The sequence below is a fragment of the Anomaloglossus baeobatrachus genome, chromosome 4 (genome assembly GCF_048569485.1).
Source record: "Anomaloglossus baeobatrachus isolate aAnoBae1 chromosome 4, aAnoBae1.hap1, whole genome shotgun sequence".
NCBI lineage: Eukaryota > Metazoa > Chordata > Amphibia > Anura > Aromobatidae > Anomaloglossus > Anomaloglossus baeobatrachus.
Genome location: NC_134356.1, coordinates 301,186,275 through 301,203,974, shown reverse-complemented (window position 1 = coordinate 301,203,974; position 17,700 = coordinate 301,186,275). Strand labels below are relative to the sequence as shown.

Genomic DNA, 17,700 nt, shown 5'->3' with positions numbered 1-17,700 from the left:
ATTTGGGAGATCTTTTGCAAGGTCAAAAAAGGACCAGGCTAGGCAAGACTTAGAGGACATGCGACCTGCAGAGCCACCCAGACTTGTGCTCAGAGGCAGAGTGGTGGCTGAGGATGCAGTTGTAGATGTGCTACCAGTACTCCGATTCTGTCCAGGAAGGTGCAAGGTAACTTCATCATCAGTTGCATCCTCCTCCACCGCCTCTGTTGACCTCCTCAAGTGCCTGACTGTGGGTTGACAGTAAGTGGGATCTAGAACTTCATCATCAAGCATTGTGTTTCAACTTCACTTGCCCTCAGACCTACCCTCTTCCTGTCCTGACCGAATATTTAAGTTGTCATCTCAATCTCGTATCTGCGTCTCATCGTCATCAGTATGATCCTCATTGTCTAACCCAACAGATGTTACAGTTTGTGAATGAGGGTCTACATTATGCTCATAAACTTGGTCATCAGGACCTGAATCTGAGTCACAAAGCTTCTGGGCATCACTACAGACCATTTCCTGGTCTGTACTCACTGTAGCTTGGGAGCAGACCTCTGATTTACAGGCAATAGTGTGACTGAACAGCTCTGCAGACTCAGCCATCTCTGTTCCACCATACTGTGCAGGGCGGGTGGAGACGATAGCTGGGAGAAAGCAAGTGTGATTGGGATGACAACTCAGAGGACTGTTTTTTTTTCATGTGGTAGTTGAGGTGGAGGAGAGGGCACTTGTTGGAGCACTTGAGATCCATTCAAGCATGTTCTTTTTTGTGCATCATGTACCTTTCTTACAGTTGCTCGTGTCCGTAAAAAAGGGAGCACATCGGATTGTCCACGGAAAGTAGTAGACATGTTACTTTTGCTGGAAGATGGCCTATCTTCAGCAGATGTTAATGTAGCTTTGCCACCTTCCCCACGGACACAAACTTTTTTTCCTTTTCCAACATGCCTGTTCCCCTTTCCACCAGCATCTGTCCTTTTGCCATGCAATGTGGTAGCAAACATTGATAGGTGGTGTAGATTGCAGAGGTGTTCTAGCTTTATTGACAGCTGAAGAACCAACACTGAATATCCCTGACAATGCAACCATGGCCGTAAAACTGGCAGCACTGTTTGCTATAAAAATAGCGTACCAAAATGTGCATGAGGATTGAATGCAGAGGTGCTGAAAATTGCTTGGCACCAGTGGGACAACAATGGAGTATAGCAGCCACTTTTTGGATGCCACTTATGTTCAGCACTGTTTGCTATAAAAATAGTGTAGCAAAATGTGCATGAGGGTTGAATGTAGAGGTGCTGGAAATTGCTTTGCACCAGTGGGACAACAATGGAGTATAGCAGCCACTTTTTGGATGCCACTTATGTTCAGCACTGTTTGCCATTAAAATAGAATAGCAAAATGTGCATGAGGGTTGAATGCAGAGGTGCTGGAAATTGCTTGGCACCAGTGGGACAACAATGGAGAATAGTAGCCACTTTTTGGATGCCACTTATATTCAGCACTGTTTGCTATAAAAATAGCGTAGCAAAACGTGCATGAGGGTAGAATGCAGAGGTGCTGGGACTTGCTTGGCACAAGGGGGACACAAAATTAGTATAACAGCCACTTTTTGGATGCCACTTATGTTCAGCACTGTTTGCTATAAAAATAGCGTAGCAAAATGTGCATGAGGGTTGAAAGCAGTAGTGCTGGAAATTGCTTAGCACCAGTGGGACAACAATGGAGTATAGCAGCCACTTTTTGGATGCCACTTATGTTCAGCACTGTTTGCTATAAAAATAGCGTAGCAAAATGTGCATGAGGGTTTAATGCAGAGGTGCTGTGACTTGCTTGGCACAAGTGGGACATAAAATTAGTATAGCAGCCACTTTTTAGATGCCACTTATGTTCAGCACTGTTTGCTAAAAAAATAGCGTAGCAAAATGTGCATGAGGGTTGAATGCAGAGGTGCTGGAAATTGCTTGGCACCAGTGGGACAACAATGGAGTATAGCAGCCACTTTTTGGATACCACTTACGTTCAGCACTGTTTGATATTAAAATAGCGTAGCAAATGTGCATGAGGGTTGAATGCAGAGGTGCTGGAAATTGCTTGGCACAAGTGGGACATAAAATTAGTATAGCAGCCACTTTTTAGATGCCACTTATGTTCAGCACTGTTTGCTAAAAAAAATAGCGTAGCAAAATGTGCATGAGGGTTGAATGCAGAGGTGCTGGAAATTGCTTGGCACCAGTGGGACAACAATGGAGTATAGCAGCCACTTTTTGGATACCACTTACGTTCAGCACTGTTTGATATTAAAATAGCGTAGCAAATGTGCATGAGGGTTGAATGCAGAGGTGCTGGAAATTGCTTGGCACAAGTGGGACAAAAATGGAGTATAGCAGCCACTTTTCGGATGCCACTTATGTTCAGCACTGTTTGCTATAAAAATAGCGTAGCAAAATGTGCATGTAGGTTGAATGCAGAGGTGCTGGGACTTGCTTGGCACAAGTGGGACACAAAATTAGTATAGCAGCCACTTTTTGGATGCCACTTATGTTCAGCACTGTTTCCTATAAAAATAGCGTAGCAAAATGTGCATGAGGGTTGAATGCAAAGGTGCTGGAAATTGCTTGGCACCAGTGGGACAACAATGGAGTATAGCAGCCACTTTTTGGATGCCACTTATGTTCAGCACTGCTTGCTATCAAAATAGCATAACAAAATGTGCATGAGTGTTGAATGCAGAGGTGCTGGAAATTGCTTGGCACCAGTGGGACAACAATGGAGTATAGCAGCCACTTTTCGGATGCCACTTATGTTCAGCACTGTTTGCTATAAAAATAGCATAGCAAAATGTGCATGAGGGTAGAATGCAGAGGTGCTGGGCTTGCTTGGCACAAGTGGGACACAAAATTAATATAGCAGCCACTTTTTGGATGACACTTATGTTCAGCACTGTTTGCTATAAAAATAGCGTAGCAAAATGTGCATGAGGGTTGAATGCAGAGGTGCTGGAAATTGCTTGGCACCAGTGGGACAGCAATGGCATATAGCAGCCACTTTTTGGATGCCACTTATGTTCAGCACTGTTTGCTTTAACAATAGCGTAGCAAAATGTGCATGAGGGTTGAATGCAGAGGTGCAGGAAATTGCTTGGCAGCAGTGGGACAACAATGGAGTATAGCAGGCACTTTTTGGTTGCCACTTATGTTCAGCACTGTTTGCTATAAAAATAGCAAAGCAAAATGTGCATGAGGGTTGAATGCAGAGGTGCTGGAAATTGTTTGGCACCAGTGGGACAACAATGGCGTATAGCAGCCACTTTTTGGATGCCACTTATGTTCAGCACTGTTTGCTATGAAAATAGCGTAGCAAAATGTGCATGAGGGTTGAATGCAGAGGTGCTGGAAATTGCTTGGCACCAGTGGGACAACAATGGAGTATAGCAGCCACTTTTTGAATGCCACTTATGTTCAGCACTGTTTGCTATAAAAATAGCGTAGCAAAATGTGCATGTAGGTTGAATGCAGAGGTGCTGGGACTTGCTTGGCACAAGTGGGACACAAAATTAGTATAGCAGCCACTTTTTGGATGCCACTTATGTTCAGCACTGTTTCCTATAAAAATAGCGTAGCAAAATGTGCATGAGGGTTGAATGCAAAGGTGCTGGAAATTGCTTGGCACCAGTGGGACAACAATGGAGTATAGCAGCCACTTTTTGGATGCCACTTATGTTCAGCACTGCTTGCTATCAAAATAGCATAACAAAATGTGCATGAGGGTTGAATGCAGAGGTGCTGGAAATTGCTTGGCACCAGTGGGACAACAATGGAGTATAGCAGCCACTTTTCGGATGCCACTTATGTTCAGCACTGTTTGCTCTAAAAATAGCATAGCAAAATGTGCATGAGGGTAGAATGCAGAGGTGTTGGGCTTGCTTGGCACAAGTGGGACACAAAATTAATATAGCAGCCACTTTTTGGATGACACTTATGTTCAGCACTGTTTGCTATAAAAATAGCGTAGCAAAATGTGTATGAGGGTTGAATGCAGAGGTGCTGGAAATTGCTTGGCACCAGTGGGACAACAATGGCATATAGCAGCCACTTTTTGGATGCCACTTATGTTCAGCACTGTTTGCTTTAACAATAGCGTAGCAAAATGTGCATGAGGGTTGAATGCAGAGGTGCAGGAAATTGCTTGGCAGCAGTGGGACAACAATGGAGTATAGCAGGCACTTTTTGGTTGCCACTTATGTTCAGCACTGTTTGCTATAAAAATAGCGTAGCAAAATGTGCATGAGGGTTGAATGCAGAGGTGCTGGAAATTGCTTGGCACCAGTGGGACAACAATGGCATATAGCAGCCACTTTTTGGATGCCACTTATGTTCAGCACTGTTTGCTATAAAAATAGCGTAGCAAAATGTGCATGAGGGTTGAATGCAGAGGTGCTGGAAATTGCTTGACACCAGTGGGACAACAATGGAGTATAGCAGGCACATTTTGGTTGCCACTTATGTTCAGCACTGTTTGCTATAAAAATAGCAAAGCAAAATGTGCATGAGGGTTGAATGCAGAGGTGCTGGAAATTGTTTGGCACCAGTGGGACAACAATGGCGTATAGCAGCCACTTTTTGGATGCCACTTATGTTCAGCACTGTTTGCTATGAAAATAGCGTAGCAAAATGTGCATGAGGGTTGAATGCAGAGGTGCTGGAAATTGCTTGGCACCAGTGGGACAACAATGGAGTATAGCAGCCACTTTTTGGATGCCACTTATGTTCAGCATTGTTTGCTATAAAAATAGCGTAGCAAAATGTGCATGAGGGTTGAATGCAGAGGTGCTGGAAATTGCTTGGCATAAGTGGGATACAAAATTAGTATAACAGCAACTTTTTCGATGCCACTTATTTTCAGCACTGTTTGCTATAAAAAATAGCATAGAAAAATGTGCATGAGGGTTGAAAGCAGAAGTGCTGGAAATTGCTTAGCACCAGTGGGACAACAATGGAGTATAGCAGCCACTTTTTGGATGCCACTTATGTTCAGCACTGTTTGCTATAAAAATAGCGTAGCAAAATGTGCATGAGGGTTGAATGCAGAGGTGCTGGAAATTGCTTGGCACCAGTGGGACAACAATGGAGTATAGCAGCCACTTTTTGAATGCCACTTATGTTCAGCACTGTTTGCTATAAAAATAGCGTAGCAAAATGTGCATGAGGGTTGAATGCAGAGGTGGTGGGACTTGCTTGGCACAAGTGGGACACAAAATTAGTATAGCAGCCACTTTTTGGATGCCACTTATGTTCAGCACTGTTTTCTATGAAAATGGCACAGCAAAATGTGCATGAGGGTTGAATGCAGAGATGCTGGGACTTACTTGGCACAAGTGGGACAACAATGGAGTATAGCAGCCACTTTTTAGATGCCACTTATGTTCAGCACTGTTTGCTATAAAAATAGCGTAGCAAAATGTGCATGAGGGTTGAATGCAGAGGTGCTGGAAATTGCTTGGCACCAGTGGGACAACAATGGAGTATAGCAGCCACTTTTTGGATGCCACTTATGTTCAGCACTGTTTGCTATAAAAATAGCGTAGCAAAATGTGCATGAGGGTTGAATGCAGAGGTGCTGGAAATTGCTTGGCACCAGTGGGACAACAATGGCGTATAGCAGCCACTTTTTGGATGCCACTTATGTTCAGCACTGTTTGCTATAAAAATAGCGTAGCAAAATGTGCATGAGGGTTGAATGCAGAGGTGCTGGAAATTGCTTGGCACCAGTGGGACAACAATGGCGTATAGCAGCCACTTTTTGGATGCCACTTATGTTCAGCACTGTTTGCTATAAAAATAGCGTAGCAAAATGTGCATGAGGGTTGAATGCAGAGGTGCTGGAAATCGCTTGGCACCAGTGGGACAACAATGGAGTATAGCAGCAACTTATGTTCAGCACTGTTTGCTATAAAAATAGTATTGCAAAATGTGCATGAGGGTTGAATGCAGAGGTGCTGGGACTTGGTTGGAACAAGTGGGACACAAAATTAGTATAGCAGCCACTTTTTGGATGTCACTTATGTTCAGCACTGTTTGCTATAAAAATAGCGTTGCAAAATGTGCATGAGGGTTGAATGCAGAGGTGCTGGAAATTGCTTGCCACCAGTGGGACAACAATGGAGTATAGCAGCCACTTTTTGGTTGTCACTTATGTTCAGCACTGTTTGCTATAAAAATAGCGTTGCAAAATGTGCATGAGGGTAGAATGCAGAGGTGCTGGAAATTGCTTGCCACCAGTGGGACAACAATGGAGTATAGCAGCCACTTTTTGGATGTCACTAAGTTTCAGCACTGTTTGCTATAAAAATAGCGTAGCAAAATGTGCATGAGGGTTGAATGCAGAGATGCTGGGACTTGCTTGGCACAAGTGGGACATAAAATTAGTATAGCAGCCACTTTTTAGATGCCACTTATGTTCAGCACTTCTTGCTATAAAAATAGCGTAGCAAAATGTGCATGAGGGTTGAATGCAGAGGTGCTGGAAATTGCTTGGCACCAGTGGGACAACAATGGCGTATAGCAGCCACTTTTTGGATGCCACTTATGTTCAGCACTGTTTGCTATAAAAATAGCGTAGCAAAATGTGCATGAGGGTTGAATGCAGAGGTGCTGGAAATTGCTTGGCACCAGTTGGACGCAAAATTAGTATAGCAGCCACTTTTTGGATGTCACTTATGTTCAGCACTGTTTGCTATAAAAATAGCGTTGCAAAATGTGCATGAGGGTTGAATGCAGAGGTGCTGGAAATTGCTTGCCACCAGTGGGACAACAATGGAGTATAGCAGCCACTTTTTGGATGTCACTAAGTTTCAGCACTGTTTGCTATAAAAATAGCGTGGCAAAAATGGGCAGGTGGGTACAGTGGCCTAGTTTTCTGGGTCAGTGGACAGGAAAGTAACCCTCACTTTCTATCCCTCCTAATGGTGAAATGCAGCAAGGAATTCCCTGAGCTTAGGTACACAGACGCTGTTATCTGAAGCTGTATACAGCGTTTCCCTGACTATCACCTATGGCTCTGAGCCCGAGGAAATGAGCCCTGAAAAGGGCTGAAATAAACTTCTGTCCCTAATCTGTAGAGCGCTGTGTGTATAGTGTACACAGCCGGAGTGGCGACAGAAACTGCGTGAGCGGTGACTGTCACCTACACGCAGAAAGCAGATAATGGCGCCGTGAGGGAAAATGGCCGTATTTTTAATGCAAGGACATGTGACATGCACAGCCTATGACACATGCCTTGCTTGTCTGGCAAAAAAGACCACTTAGCTGTGTGTGTGTCTGGGATTGGCTGACTTGCTGGCCCGTGCCACTGCACGCGCGCTTAGGAAAAAATAAAAAAAATGGCGATCGCCATTATCCCAGCAGCACTGATGTAAACGCGCTGCCCCCGCACACTATACGCTGAAATTAGATAATAGTGTGAATCACAGAGTGACTCACTATTACAGTGAAAAGCCAGCTAGTAACTAGCTAGGCTTTTTGCTGATCGAACCGTTCTTAAACGTTACTCGAGCTATCGAGCTTTTAGCATTAAGCTCTCGTTTGAGTTCGATCTCGAGCACCCCCAAAATCACTCGAACATGAAATTGGCGAACATCGAACCTCGAACATCGCTCAACTCTACGTGCCACTGTCACGCTCCCGGTGTCGCAGCAGCGCTCCTTACCTACTGAGCCGGTCTCACTATCCAGCCACCGCTCCGTAGCCACTGAGCCAGTCACACCTGCATTGCACCGCTCCGTGCTCACTGATCCAGTCTCATCATCGCACCACCACTCCTTGCTCACTGGTCCAGTCCATGCGTCCACCGGTCACGCCTGCCATTCCCGCTCATGCTCCCCAGAGTCCTGTTCCTGGTCTCAGGAGTCTGATTCTGACTAATGTTCTGTATAGGACCGGGCCGCGCCCACTCACCTGGTCTTATAGCCCCAGCACTGCTGCAACAGGAAATGACCTGAGGCTGTGCTGAGTATATAAGACTGGCCTCTCCATGTGGGCGGCGCCTGATCATCGTTTGTGTTTCTATGCCTTGTCTTGTGAGCTAGGTGCTCAGGTCTTTGTTCCTGATTCCAATTACTGCCTTAAAGTACGCTGTGACCTTAGTGACCTGGTCCTGTCTTTGCGTCCTGATACCTGCACCCGTTCCTGCCACGTTCGTGCTCCAGCTACCGTGTACCCTGCCCCCCAGGTGGGGTGCTCGGTCCAGTGGATCCACCTCCTGGGCCTACCAGTCCTCCCTGGCCCTCACAGTATGATCAGGCCATGGATCCCGCTGGAGCACAGGCCATGGATCCCGCTGAAGCGCAAACATTAGAGCTGGCTGAGCTGCGCCAGGAGCTGGCACAACAGCGTGAAACCCTGAACCGGATGCTGAAATTCTTGGCGTCCATGGACCACCGGTTATATACGCTGCAGACCGCCGCCTCGTCTGAGTCCACACAGCAACCAGTCTCCAGGTCCGAACCAGTTTCCTCCACGGCCTCGCAACTTCGCCTTGCTGCTCCGCCTCGCTACGCAGGGGATCCCAAGTCCTGCCGAGGCTTCCTGAACCAGTGCTCCCTGCACTTCCAGTTGCTCCCGCACTTGTTTGTCTCAGACCAGGCCAAGGTGGCGTTCCTGATGTCACACCTAGAAGGCGAAGCCCTGGCCTGGATTATCCCCCTGTGGGAAAATGAGGACCCGATGATCACCGACATCCAGGAGTTCCTGCAAGCCTTCAGGGGCACCTTCGACGAACCCGGACGAACTACCACAGTGACCTCTACGCTCCTCCGGCTACGCCAAGGGACCCACACAGTCGGCCAGTATGCATACAGTTCCGCACGCTCGCTTCGGAGCTGGGCTGGAACAATGAGGCCTTAACGGCGGCCTTTTGGGAGGGTCTCTCTGGACGCATCAAAGACGAACTCGCCGGCCGTGACGTTCCCCGCACCTTGGATGCTTTGATTTCCCTGGCCACTCGGATTGACCTCCATTTTCAGGAGCGTGCCCAGGAGGTAGTTCGGGAGAAGTGACCACCTCGCCACATCTTGCCCCCACACAGATCTACTGCTCCCTCGTCCCTGCCTTTCCGCGACTTATCACCAGAACCCAGGCAAGTGGACCGTCTGACCCAAGCCAAGCAACGCCGTGCAGAACGGCTCGCCCGGGGCCTGTGCTTCTATTGCGGAGACGGTTCACATATGCTCCGTTCTTGCCCGGTGAAACCAGGTAGACCCCAGGTCCAAGGGATGGTGGGAACCGCCACCCTTGCCACCGAAATCCCTTTGGTTCCAGTTAAACAGACTGTCCGGGTGACGACAGAGGTGACCCGGTTTTCAGCTGAGGCCCACATCGATTCTTGGGCAATAGGCAACTTTATCCACCAGGCCACGGTAGACAAATACCAGGTCCCTGTCACCCCGCTGAAGAAGCCTCTCTGGTTCGCCTCTGTAGACGGCAAACCGCTCTACGAACCTGTCCGGCATACCACCGAGCCCGTGAACCTCCAGGTTGGCACTTCACATACAGAGACCATCGCCTTCTATGTGATCCCGAGGATGGCTCCTGAGCTCCTTTTGGGCCTGCCCTGGCTGAAACTCCATGACCCTGTTATTAGTTGGCGCTCTGGCGCGATTACCCGCTGGAGTCCCTTGTGCCACGAAACCTGCTTGCAGCCTGTTCCTCAGCCCCTGGCACTTGACTCAGTCAAGCTGCAGGATCCTGAAGAAGAGACTACGCTATCCAGTGTCGTTCCACCGCCCCAGGCATCCGAGACCTTGATCCCACCATCTTCTGGAGATGAGACTTTGATTTCACCGCCTTCTAGAGTTGAGACTTTGAGTCCAGCGGCTACTGAGGATGAGACTATGACTGATAACCGGTCCGAGACGCCCGATCCAGTCGTCCAGGATTCCAGTCCTGCTTCTGACTGTCCTTCCCTTTCCGTTGCTTCCGTTGCCACTGCTCGAAAGTCTTCGGTTAAGCGTGTTGCGGTCCGGAAGGGTGCATGGGGTCAGCCGTCCCTCCTTTCCTTTGCGCTGGGTTACGGTCCCGGGGCTCGGTCCAGGGTGCCCCGGGGGTCCTTTGCTCGGAGAGGGGGGTTTCAAGGGGGGGGGTACTGTCACGCTCCCGGTGTCCCAGCAGCGCTCCTTACCTACTGAGCCGGTCTCACCATCCAGCCACCGCTCCGTAGCCACTGAGCCAGTCACACCTGCATTGCACCACTCCGTGCTCACTGATCCAGTCTCATCATTGCTCCACCACTCCTTGCTCACTGGTCCAGTCCATGCGTCCACCGGTCACGCCTGCCATTCCCGCTCATGCTCCCCAGAGTCATGTTCCTGGTCTCAGGAGTCTGATTCTGACTAATGTTCTGTATAGGACCGGGCCGCGCCCACTCACCTGGTCTTATAGCCCCAGCACTGCTGCAACAGGAAATGACCTGAGGCTGTGCTGAGTATATAAGACTGGCCTCTCCATGTGGGCGGCGCCTGATCATCGTTTGTTTTTCTATGCCTTGTCTTGTGAGCTAGGTGCTCAGGTCTTTGTTCCTGTTTCCTATTACTGCCTTAAAGTACGCTGTGACCTTAGTGACCTGGTCCTGTCTTTGCTTCCTGATCCTGATACCTGCACCCGTTCCTGCCACGTTAGTGCTCCAGCTACCGTGTACCCTGCCCCCCAGGTGGGGTGCTCGGTCCAGTGGATCCACCTCCTGGGCCTACCAGTCCTCCCTGGCCCTCACAGCCACACCAGTACAGTGCCCTGTTTCATATGCTGGTTTTATATACAACTACCTTTCATTTCTTACCATGTCATTTTTGGAAATAGGTTTAATCCAAGTGAATGTAAAGAAAAAAAAATATTCAAAATGAATACTTTTTACTATGCATGTCTATTTTTGCACTTCTGTTTTACTAGTCCAATCTGACATCTGTACACGCCACACCTATATTGTAAGTACCTGTTAAAAATTGGTAATGGCAATGGATAGCTGGTGTAAAAGAAAAACTCATATCACAGCTATGAATGTGGGAGCTACTAAAATCAGCAGCACTACCATCCATGCTGGCATAATCGGTCTGGTACTGACAACTGCAAGTTACAATTTTCCTCCTTTATAGAATATATTGGTACATCACTTGTCTTAGTCATAACAAGATGATGTTACCTCTGACAGGGACACTGTCAGTTTCAGTCAGTGTTCTGCAAAGAATGGTCTGCTTGATCATAAATGTCTAAGGGGATACATTTTGGACCAGTTTTTATTGAAGAAAAAGGTATGTGTATTGTGTTATTAATAGGCTCTTGATTACTAACTGTTTCTATGGAGAGGTTACTTTGACATTACTAAGGCTGTGTTTGTGCTAACCCCTTTACGACGAAGGCAAATCTCTTTTTGGGTTTTTGTATTTATTCCACAGAGCCTTCATTTTTGTTTCTTTACACATGGACATATAAGGGCTTGTTTTTTGCAGGAAGAGATGCACTCTTGAATAACATCATTTACTTTAACACATAGCATACTGTATAGCAAGAAAAAACTTCCAAATGTGGAGAAATTGTGAAAAAAACAAAAAAATCTGACTTTTTTTGGGAAAATATTTTTACTGTGTACATTTTGCTGTAAAAATTAGAGATGAGCGATCCTGAGGTTCGAGATTCGGATTTGGAAACTGAGTTCCAAAAAACCCCCAAGGTTCGGGTTCGAAGTTCGAGTGAGTTACAAGTGCAAATCCCTCAAGCGAGCAGCGCCGTGCTTGGGTATGAGTGATGCTCAGCCCAGTGTGAGCCACATGCAGTGTTTTAACACCTCACACTGGGGGTAAAATCAGAGTCATCAGATGTAGTGTGCACACAGACACAAAAAAAATAAAAATTGAAAAACTGCACTGACCCTCCCCCCGAAGTGTTGTGCTTATGGCTGGCTGCAGGTGGGCGGAGACACATACTGCCGAATTACAGACTTTCTTTGATGTTTGGTTGAAGTCAGGGTCACAAACCAAACCTTATCTAAAGTTTGAATGTATCTGGTGATCCAAACTCCAAAGGTTCACTCATCTGTAGTAAAAATTACCTCGCAATTTGATTCTTCTCATGAAATCCCCTTTGAGGGTTCTTTTTTTTTATTCACCATTTGAAGGTTTCTGCTAATTAGATTTTGATGGACAGGGGCCAGGCTATTCACTTGGTCTACTCCTCCCTGTCTGTGATTGCCCATCCCCTGTTTATAATCTCATCTTCAGGGAAGACAGATGGAGGAGCTTGATAATCACAGACAGGGAGGAAAAGAGATAGGGTATAGTTCGGCCCCTGAGCACCAAAATCTAATTAGGACAACACTTTAATTGTTGATTAAAGAAGAACCACAAAGTAGATTTCTTCTCCAAAAGTATCAATTTAATCAGTATGAGGGTATGTGCGCAAAAACTCAGCTTTTCAAAGAAGCAACATGTCAATTGTTTTTGCCATTTGGGTTTTGCGCTGCAAAGCTGAGTTTTTGACCAAAGTTCTGCCACAAAAAGGCAGCATTTTGAACAACATAGTGTGAACAAGAAACCCAAATTCCCATAGACTTTGCTTGAATAGAAGAACACATCCATTTTGGCATTAAACAGCGCAGAAGAAAAAGCAGCAAAAAAGCAGGTAAAAAGCAACGTGCGCACATACCCTTAAAGCACTATTACAGGCATCTCTTTACATGTCAAAACCATGTTGACAGGTTCTCGTTAAGGGATTCTTTTCTCCATCATGGAATGAACACTTTTCTGTAGCTTGTAATGAGTTAAACAAACTGACTATTTTTAATTTTAAACTAAATATTAATTAGCACAATTTTGCTAATATTTTATAGTATACTTTAGCACATTACTCTAATTATATTTTCTGTCTTTATATCATCCACATATGTCTACCAAAACAGGGAATATTAAATCAAACTATTAATATAGATAAAAGGTTGTTTCATGTAATTTTAATTAAAGCTTTTAATCTTCTTTTTCAGAATATTTCTGCTTTAAAACATGCCGGATATGCCAGTGGTGCAGCAACATACCCCTCCAGATGGAGGATGGGGATGGGTTATAGTTTTTGCATCTTTCATTTCAATTGGATTTTCGTATGCATTTCCCAAAGCCATTACAGTATATTTCAAGGAAATCCAGGAGATATTCAACACTTCATACAGTGAGATTGCATGGATATCATCTATTATGCTGGCTGTTATGTATGCTGGGGGTAAGTTGGACAACATTTTATTTGTATTAGTCGTTTACTAGAAACATATCAAATTACTTTATGTAAGGGGAAGGAACCATTTTAGCTCCCAATGGATATTATGGTCTTGATTCTTTTATTTTTCATTTATATTCATTTTTTATCCCTTTGTCTCTTTGCCCTTGAGTTTACGCTTCCTATATACCACTCAGCTTAACTTAATGTATGAGTTTCATATAACTCGAGCTGATTATATTTTTCTATGCCATAAGTTTCTAGTTGGATGAATCATGCTATGCCTTTGAGAGCAAAGATAGTCCTATAATAAAATATAATAGTTTGATAAGTAACGTAATTGCCCACTTACAAAAAACAGCAACTAGAAATGTGTTTTTAATACAAATACATACAACTTATCAATATAAATTTGCTTCCAAAGGTGGCAATCAATGTCGTGTTGGCTGCCCCATTTCAAGCCTTGTGCTTCAGCGTTTATGCTATTGGGATGTTATCAGTGCTTTTTGTAAAGGGGGCTACAGATTGATTTATTTCAGTAGCTAATAACAGCACCCTGCTTTGGGCAGACTGAGAAGGGGACTTAGCTATAGAGCCAATATGACAGTAACCTTGCACAGCAGCTATCATGTAAGCATATGAACAACAATTAGGCTGCAGGGACCAGGACAGTGTTGATATCTGGAATTAAAAGTACATGAGCGAGTTCAATAAATTTATATTGGGAATATAAATTGTTATTTTTTTTATTTACAACACCTTTAACCCTTATCACTGAAGTCTGTTATCTCCTTCTTGACCATGTCTTACTTTATATGGTAATAAATCTGGAATGCTGCAGTAAAGGGGGCTTTATACGCTACGATATTGTTAATGTTTTATCGTCGGGGTCACGTTGTTAGTGACGCACATCCGGCGTCATTAATGATATTGCAGCGTGTGACACTTACCAGCGACCTTAAGTGACCTCAAAAATGGTGAAAATCGTTCACCATGCAGAGGTCGTCCCAAAACCAAAAATCGGTAAGGGTTGTTTATCCATGTTGCTCGTCACTCATGTGGCAGCACACATCGCTATGTGTGACACCGCAGGAGCGAGGAACGTCTCCTTACCTGCCGCCGGCCGCAATGCGGAAGGAAGGAAGTGGGCGGGATGTTATATCCCGCTCATCTCCGCCCCTCCGCTTTGATTGGCCGGCCGCTTAGTGACGTCGTGGTGACGTCGCGGTGACGCTGAACGTCCCTCCCCCTTCAGGGAGGGATTGTTCGGCAGTCACAGCGACGCTGCCGAATAGGTAAGTGCGTGTGACACTGCCATAGCGATAATGTTCGCTGCGGCAGCGAACACATGATATCGCATGTGCGACGGGGCGGGTACTTACACACTCGATATCGCTAGCAATTGCTAGAGATATTGTAGCGTGTAAAGCCCGCTTAATTCTGATACTGTTATTTTGTGACACATTGCATTTTATGTTATTGATAAATTTGTAATGGCGTATATGATTTGTATTTGTTTATGAAAATATCTCAAATTTGAGAATTATTTAAAAAAAATTAGCAATTAAATTTTTGAACTAAAGGCCCCGTTACACCGCAATGACGTATCTAATATACACCGCGGTCACGGATTCCGTGATGTACATCCGGCATCGTTAGCGACGTCGTTGCGTGTGACAGCAAGGAGCGAATGTTAATGATGGTAAATACTCACCTTATTGTCCAACGTTGACACGTCATTCTTTTTCAAAAAATCGTTCATTGTTGAGCTCGCAGGTTGTTCGTCGTTCCCGAGGCAGCACACATCGCTACGTGTGACACCTCGGGAACGACGAAGTACAGCCTACCTGCGGCCATCGGCAATGCGGAAGGAAGGAGGTGGGCAGGATGTTATGTCCAGCTCATCTCCTCCCCTCCACTTCTATTAGGCGGCTGCTTAGTGACGCCGCTGTGACGCCGAACGAACTGCCCCCTTAGAAAGGAGGCGGTTCGCCGGCAACAGCGACGTCGCTAGGCAGGTAAGTCCCATGTGACGGCTCCAAACTATATTGTGCGCCACGGGCAGCAATTTGCCCGTGACGCACAAATGACGGGGGCGAATGCTTTCACCAGCGATATCGCTAGCTGCGTGTAACACCACCTTTAGATTTTAAAATTGTCATGGTTCTGGATTCAATCAAGTGACCTTGTGCTGTATGGTTAGTTTCCTTACCTGCAGAGCCACAATCTGGTCAATCCCTGTTCAAATACTTGTCTTTTACCTTTGCTTCCATCCTTTTTTGGTTTACAGTTATCAGATGTTCTCACTTGCTCATTCTTTGTCATATCACATACCGGGTGGGACCTTGTATGTTCTCCTTATACTAACCTTCTCTGCTATATTTCTATGTGGATTGTTGTTAAGGAGTTCCAGTCCTGCAACTAAGGGGATTTAGGCAGGGATTAGTGTTGTTTTCTCTCTGTTTTCTCATTTGACTTTCCTACACCTAGAAATCTTTTAACGGATCATTACGTAAACTCCCATGTTGAAAAAAAATGGATCCTATAAAAAAATCTACTTTTTTAAGATGGACAAATAAGTTGTGTTCACACAACTTTTTTGCAAACAGATTGCTGATGGATCCGTTCTAAAGGATGATTACTGCACATGTAAATTTATCCTAACGCTGCTATTAACATTGTGATCATAAGGCTATGTTCACACGTTAAGTTTTTCCCCCCCAGTTTTTCTACAAATTTAAAAGGCTGCTTTTTATAGTACCAGCAAACGCTATGAGATTTTAAAAATCTCCCGCACATGCTTTTTTTTTACTTAATTGAAAAACTGCTTTTTTAAAAAATCTACAACATGTCAATTATTTCAGCGTTTTTGCACCTTTTTTTGCAGTGTTTTTTTTTAACACTATAACATTTCCTCAGTACACACAACATTGTTGGTTATAAGTGACTAAAGGGGGCTTTACACGCTGCGACATCGCTAATGTGGAGTCGTTGGGGTCACGGAATTTGTGACGCACATCCGGCCGCATTAGCGATGTTGCTGCATGTGACACCGATGAGCGATTTTGCAGCGTTGCAAAAACGTGAAAAATCGCTCATCGGTGACATGGGGGTCCATTCTCGATTATCATTACTGCAGCAGTAACGATGTAGTTCGTCGCTCCTGCGGCAGCACACATCGCTATGTGTGACGCCGCAGGAACGAGGAACCTCTCCTTACCTGCCTCCCGGCCGCTATGCAGAAGGAAGTAGGTGGGCGGGATGTTCGTCCCGCTCATCTCCGCCCCTCCGCTTCTATTGGGCGGCGGTTCAGTGACGCTGCTGTGACGTCGCGGTGACGCTGAGCGAACCGCCCCCTTAGAAAGGAGGCGATTCGCCGGTCACAGCAATGTCGCCGGGCAGGTAAGTATGTGTGACGGGTCTGGGCGATGTTGTGCGGCACGGGCAGCGATTTTGCCCATGTCGCACAACAGATGGGGGTGGATACCCACACTAGCGATATCAGGACCGATATCGCAGTGTGTAAAGCGGCCTTTAGGGACAAAATGTAGAATTGGTGGAGGAAGGTTGAACTAGATGGACTTAGGTCTTTTTTCAACCTATGTAACTACGTATGTTAAAGAGTGGCTGAGCTACGGCCGTTTCAGGCTCACCATGCGCCTCTTTGGGTCCTTGGCCGCAGTACTCTCAGCTTCGCCATTGCCTATTTTATGCACACTTTGTTGGATCAATAAATCTATTTTAACGGACTTTGGAGTTGAGCCACTCTTTCCTTTTTTGAGGCTAATTTTTTTTACTTTCTTTTATGTTGGATGAGGAAAACAAGGCTTCAGCTATCATACATTTTGTAAAACTTTTTTCTATTTTTACTTTATTTTTAGTCACCTTAATGACTTTAACCTGCAATATTTCCATTGCTTATACTATATCCTGCAGTACCAAAGTATTAAAGCATATAGTGAAAATTGTTCTACTCAATAGGCAGTTAAGCTTTATAGGAGGTCTAAAATGGTAATTATGCGGACCTTCAGCAGGCGCTTGGATGCCAGGGTACCCATCGGCTCCCCCTTGAATTTGGATTCAGTGATTAGCTTAAATGGATAATCTGCAGCGATCAGAGCTCAGCTGAAGTTGCTGTAGTTACAGTGGGATGTTGACACAACCGGCACCTGCCTGGAATGAAGCATGTCAGACTTACAGAGGAAAAATAGAGAATGGTCGGCACTCACCCGGTGTCTTGTAAAAAACAGTCCTTTATTTCATCAGGTAAAATGGAATGAAGCAGGTTCTAGTTCTGAGCATGATTCATACAGCTCGTGGCGATGAGAATGTAAGTTATGGGTTAATACATAATGAACTTTTTTTCCCCTAAAAAACTGATTCAAAGGAGTTGTAAAAAAACCCAAATTCAATTAATTTCAATAAAAAAAAAACAAAAAACACCAGAAAATAATTAAGATACATTTGC

General features: G+C 45.3%; 1 protein-coding gene across 2 annotated transcripts in view; it reads left to right on the top strand.

Moving 5' to 3' along the window:
• Positions 1-17,700, top strand: part of LOC142303519 (monocarboxylate transporter 2-like) — a 209,979-nt gene that overhangs the window by 109,429 nt on the left and 82,850 nt on the right. For both annotated transcript variants that reach the window (XM_075344949.1, XM_075344948.1), the window contains exon 2: positions 13,006-13,238. In XM_075344949.1, the coding sequence (XP_075201064.1) occupies positions 13,025-13,238 (214 nt within the window). In that variant the 5' untranslated portion in view covers positions 13,006-13,024. The remainder of the gene's footprint in view (positions 1-13,005; positions 13,239-17,700) is intronic.